This window comes from Atta cephalotes, assembly GCF_000143395.1.
Source record: "Atta cephalotes unplaced genomic scaffold scaffold00006, whole genome shotgun sequence".
Classification (NCBI taxonomy): domain Eukaryota; kingdom Metazoa; phylum Arthropoda; class Insecta; order Hymenoptera; family Formicidae; genus Atta; species Atta cephalotes.
Genome location: NW_012130070.1, coordinates 3,613,176 through 3,618,589, shown reverse-complemented (window position 1 = coordinate 3,618,589; position 5,414 = coordinate 3,613,176). Strand labels below are relative to the sequence as shown.

Genomic DNA, 5,414 nt, shown 5'->3' with positions numbered 1-5,414 from the left:
TTAATATCGTCTCTCTTCGCGTTGTGTCCGAACTATTGATCCAAGAACTATTTCTCGATGAAGATACAATGTAAACGGAGTATGGAATTATGCAACGCAATCATTCCTTTACATTACTAAAAAAGTTACAGTACTAAAGAAAAAAATTGTAAAAAATATTCGAAAATTATATATGCGAGAAACTCAACGGTGAAAATAAGTTGTTCAAATCGTTGAAGAATGAAATCAGAAATGAAAATAATATTCCGAGAGATTGTTCACAAGATCCATCAACTATAATATTAACTGGAAGCACACTTTCGCATATTTTGAGATGTTCAAGTCGCTGTCTCTATCTCTACACGAAATCGATTCCCTTCTATGCGTGATAAATATACACGATAAATGTATACGACACTGTGTCGTCGTGAACAAAAACTTGTTACTATTCCAAAGAGAATGTATAAAATGATACGTTTGTATAATATGACACGTGACAAAGAAATTATTAAGAAGACGAAAATTGTTGGAGAAAATTAGATTATTGGACTTTGTGAAGAATTATCAATATTCATAATCTTTCGTAATATATTTTTTATAATATAAAAGCCAATATAGTCCTGTGTTTTTATCTCCAAATGATAACATCCGTCAGTACGTTTGTTGTCAAGCAAATTCGTTTATTTACAATATTCTTAAGAATGTGTATTATATATATTTTTTAAAAATTATAGATTATTCAAGATCGCATTTAAAAATATAATACAAAAAAATTTGACGGCGTACAGTGATATAAAACACAAATCTAGTTGAACAAAACTAAAAATCAATACTTTTAAATAAATCAAACATATAACAAAATATTTATACTTATATAAATTATCTTTAATAAGGCTGGTAAAATATTTTAGCGTTGTCATAACAACATTCATAGCAATAATTTCTCATAATAACTAATAATGAAAAATTATACTGTACTTTACATAATTGTAAAAATATATATTTCAATTAAATTGTAGATAGCATTTTTGTATTTATTTTAAATTTTTCTTTCAGTTAATGTTAAATGTCTTATTTTAATTCTGTAGAAATTCGAAGAAATTTAATAAGAAGTATTAAGTACTTTTATTTTGTAATTAGCATATATTATTGAATAGAAAAAGCTTCATCCAGCTTCATCTGAAGAAATTATATCATCATTAGAATTTTTGTAGGATATGTTTTAAGCATTGTAAAAATGATGTGTTAGTTTTGCAACTTTTGCAAATATTTTATCTTCTGATCATGATAGATGGTTCATTAAGTGTATAAATAATACAGAAAAATGATCGAAATTATGGAATTATTTTTTCATGAAAGTAAAACATTATTATTTGTTTAAGTTGAACAAAACAGAGAAATCTTATTCACAATACAAAGTGTCTATAAAGTTGTGTCCCTGTTACATATATTTCGGAAATAATTCAAAATTATGAAATTTTTAAAAAAATCTAAATTCAAAATTAGTGATTACAAAAATTATTGTTAACATAATTTCATTATCTTTTAAAAATTGGAATTTTATTTAGCTAGATTTGCATTTTCCACTGTGCAGCGACTTAGAAGTTGGAAAAATTATTTCAAGTAATATTTTTTCATTTCTGTGCTCTAATGAAAATTTATGGAAATATATAAAATAATGACAAAAGATCTCAATTTTTTTATATAAATATCCAAGATAAAATTTGTGTAAAATTGTATTGTAATGCAGAGATTACTTGTATTATTTATTTACGGAACAATTACTCTCTGCATCGCAATGAAACTTTGCATAAATCATTCTGAATATTACAAAAATATTCATACAAAAATTTAAAATTTTTGTCATTATTTTTTAAATTTAAATTATACTATGACAATAAAAATTAAATTCTCATATTATGATTACAACTACGTATATTGAAATTCTGAATAATGTTATTGATGATAATGCAACATAGTTTTTATGTGCACGTATGCGTAACATCGTGAACATCTGTGCTGACGCAATAGGGTTAGAGAGAGATAATACATATTATTTTTTTAAATAAACTGCTGACAAGGTCTGCTAATAAAAGTGTAGCATGTTTTGTATTCCGGCATCAGTCGATGAAATAAAGTGTAAGAATTATTAACCATGTCTCGCGCTAGTTTCGTATTGCTTGTAATGATTGGAGTGCTTTGCAGTAAGTTTTCACGTGAATTCATTAAGTTTCCTCAGTCTACGACTAATTCGATCTTTCATAAACAGTTATATTTTAATTCCTTTCTTTAATTGCATAATAACTTTAATATTGTAATTGAACTTGACTATGATTTTTGTAACATTGTACAGGCACGACTATTGCACAAAGATGGTGCCAGAGAAATAAAGAGTGGAGCACTTGTGGATTGGTATGCCCACCATCTTGTAACACGCTGTCTAATCAAGCCTGCACATTAGTATGTATTATTTAATTTGCTAAATACGCTAATTCCATTGAAAGTTTTATACTTCTTTTCAAGCGATTAACTGTAGAGCATTAGCCTAATCATATATATATATATATTACATATATATATATTACAATAAATTTCGATATTTTACAATATTATTCTTTTTTCAGCAATGCGTGATAGGATGCCAATGTAAAAATGGATATTTATTAAATTCTTTAGAAGAATATGTGCTCCCTTCAGAATGTTAGAAATTAAGTGTATATGTATTTATTAAAGAGTTGACAACTTTTTTTTAACGTCAACAAGATTTTAAGACTAAACATTTAAATTCAAAATAATGCCAACGAGTATTAACATGTATTAGATGTAATATAGCATAATTATTGTTGCTTATATAATTACTAATTAATGGCAAATAAATTAAGATTTTATTATTATAAATATTTATCTCTTTATTAATATTAGATATCTATTTTTCTAAATTTAAAATAATTAAAAATAAAAAATCACAAGATAATGATCTTTCTAAATATAAATAGGAAATAATTAACTTGTGTATATCCTATGAATTATTTTTAGAACAAAAACAATAAATTATCCGTTTTTTGGAGATAACTATAAGTAATATTATGTAAATGTAATAATTGTTAAGTAAGTGTAAATAATAAATAAACTCTGTAGATCAATCTCGAATAAAATAATTTTTATTAATAACAACCAGTATAAATAAACAATAAAAATGTGATTCAAAATGAAATAGAAAGTTATAAACGCAACTTTCATATGTATATATATATATATATAATTTATTTAAAATAAAAATATTAACATATTTGTAAAAATGGGTGCAATACATCCTTAAGCTCGCAATACTTTTGAATAGATATTTTTAACCGAACAATGGTTTCGAAAACTAAAAATATGTAAAAAAAGAAACTTGTAGCTCGATTCGGCTAACAATAACAACACATTTCGAGCTTGAAGTTAAGGCTCTCTTTTTCCTTCCTTGCTTTCTCATTGTAACGTTTATTACTACTCGCGCACCGATATTCTCCAATTCCCTTTATCGAGTTCATGAAATTTTGAAGCAGCGTGCACGATGTGCATCGAGCGGGTATTGCAAACCAGACAAGCGGGCAGGCAGGCACCGTTGCCTCAATATGCGTGGCGATTCGTGCCGGGCGCACGCTGCGTACTGTATGTAGGTATATACATACAGCGGGGCCAGCGAGAGAGCTGAGAGCGAGGCCTAGCCTCCTGGTGATGTGGTACGGTGTGTCTGCGCGAGCAGAGAGAAACCCGTTTACCTTTAAACTGCTGCTCTCGCAATAGCGATGATGGCAGCGACGATGACGATGGCAGTGGTGCATGGTTCTCTCTTTCTCTGTTCCCTCGAGAGATACGGAGCCAGGAAACGATAAAAGCAAAAACCGAGATGAAGCAAAGGCAAAGGAAAGCTCGCATGAGTTTACATGCGTGTATGCTCCGGATTAGCGGATTTCAGACTTTTAGTTGGATTTTAGTGATGATTGGCCACTGATTTTTAAAATGGCATTGGTGGTCATTGATGACCAATATGTTACAAAATATTTGAAACTTGTAAAAAAATAAATGCTACATAGTATAAAATTCTGAACGACAAATAGATAACGATAGGTTTATTTTTTATTTTTGAACTAGATTGCACTAAAACTTTTTTTCTCACTTTAGCCAAATATCAAATATATATACCTATTTTACTTTAAGTTCCAAAAGTGCATACTAATTCAGCTATGAAAAACAAATCTTAAAACAAATTAAAAAGTATTCAACGCAATACCTACGAGAATATTTTATTTAATCATTACACAATATTTCATCATTATATACTTATAATGATAAAAATTCTACCATATGTGATAAGACGTAAAAAAAAACTCACTGGACAGACAATGTGTTAACGTTTGCGACTTGAATTTTATCGTAAGAGTGGAGATAACGCATTTTATGCAGCAGCCTGGATTCGATAAGACGAGGCGCACCATATGCGATGAGCCAGACCAACCAAAGATTTAACGATTCTTCGCTTTATGTGGAAAACGCTTTTTGCGTAAAATATTCCACAAAAGAGCATTTTGCAAGGGGAAAATCACTCAACTTCGCTTCAAAAATATACACTCAAAATGTACAGTAATGACAGCGTTTGACAGAGAAAGAAATCGTTGACGAATGCGAAACTATGGTAAATTTATAAGAATTAAGTATTTTGTTCAAATGTAATTTCAAATAACTATGCTAATATCTTATTTAACTTGTTTTTATTTAATCTGTTTTTATCTTTGTCTTTCAGTGATACGTTAATCTAGATCTCGAAAATAATAAAACGTTAAATTTTCTTCAACAAAAAAACAAAAATCTAAATTACTTCAATCGATGTCATATAACTCTCTACCATATATTCTTTGTTGTTCTCATATTTCATTGTGTGCCACGATCCTGTATACACAGGGTGTGTGCGCGCGCGCACTATTTCGAACTATTTCGGTATAGATTCAAGTGTAGCGGCCGTGTATAATATTCTATCGGCTTGAAATCCATCGACTCCTTCGAAATAGCGGCGGCGCGTTCTCGAGCAGCTGCGTTTTCGATTTTCCGGCACACAGCTGGCGTCTCCTTGCCTCGACTCGACTTGCGATCTCAGACTTTCATCGTCCACTCGAGTCCTCGAACCCTCCAGACAAGAACAAAGGTCATTGGTCCCCGGATCGGAAATCGAGGCCTGGTTGCCGGGGCCTTCTTCAAGAGCATTTCGGCTTTCTCCGAATCCTCCAGGAATCGCCAGGCCGAGAGGGCTTGAGGGAGCTCACTCTCTATCGATCCAAACTGCTTCGTATCACGAAACTGGCTGGCACCTCAGAGAGCGCGAGAGGAAAAGAGATGGAGAATGGGAAGAGAGAGAGAGAGAGAGAGAGAGAGAGAGAGGAGAGGAGAAGAGAGAA

At 30.7% G+C, this 5,414-nt stretch overlaps 1 protein-coding gene across 1 annotated transcript; it reads left to right on the top strand.

Moving 5' to 3' along the window:
* The first annotated feature begins 2,134 nt into the window (after window positions 1-2,134).
* On the top strand, window positions 2,135-2,684 carry LOC105626680 (chymotrypsin inhibitor-like). Its single transcript, XM_012207975.1, has 3 exons — window positions 2,135-2,183; window positions 2,333-2,439; window positions 2,604-2,684. Exons 1-3 carry the CDS (start codon window positions 2,135-2,137, stop codon window positions 2,682-2,684), a joined length of 237 nt encoding a protein of 78 aa, XP_012063365.1.
* The last annotated feature ends 2,730 nt before the right edge of the window (window positions 2,685-5,414 follow it).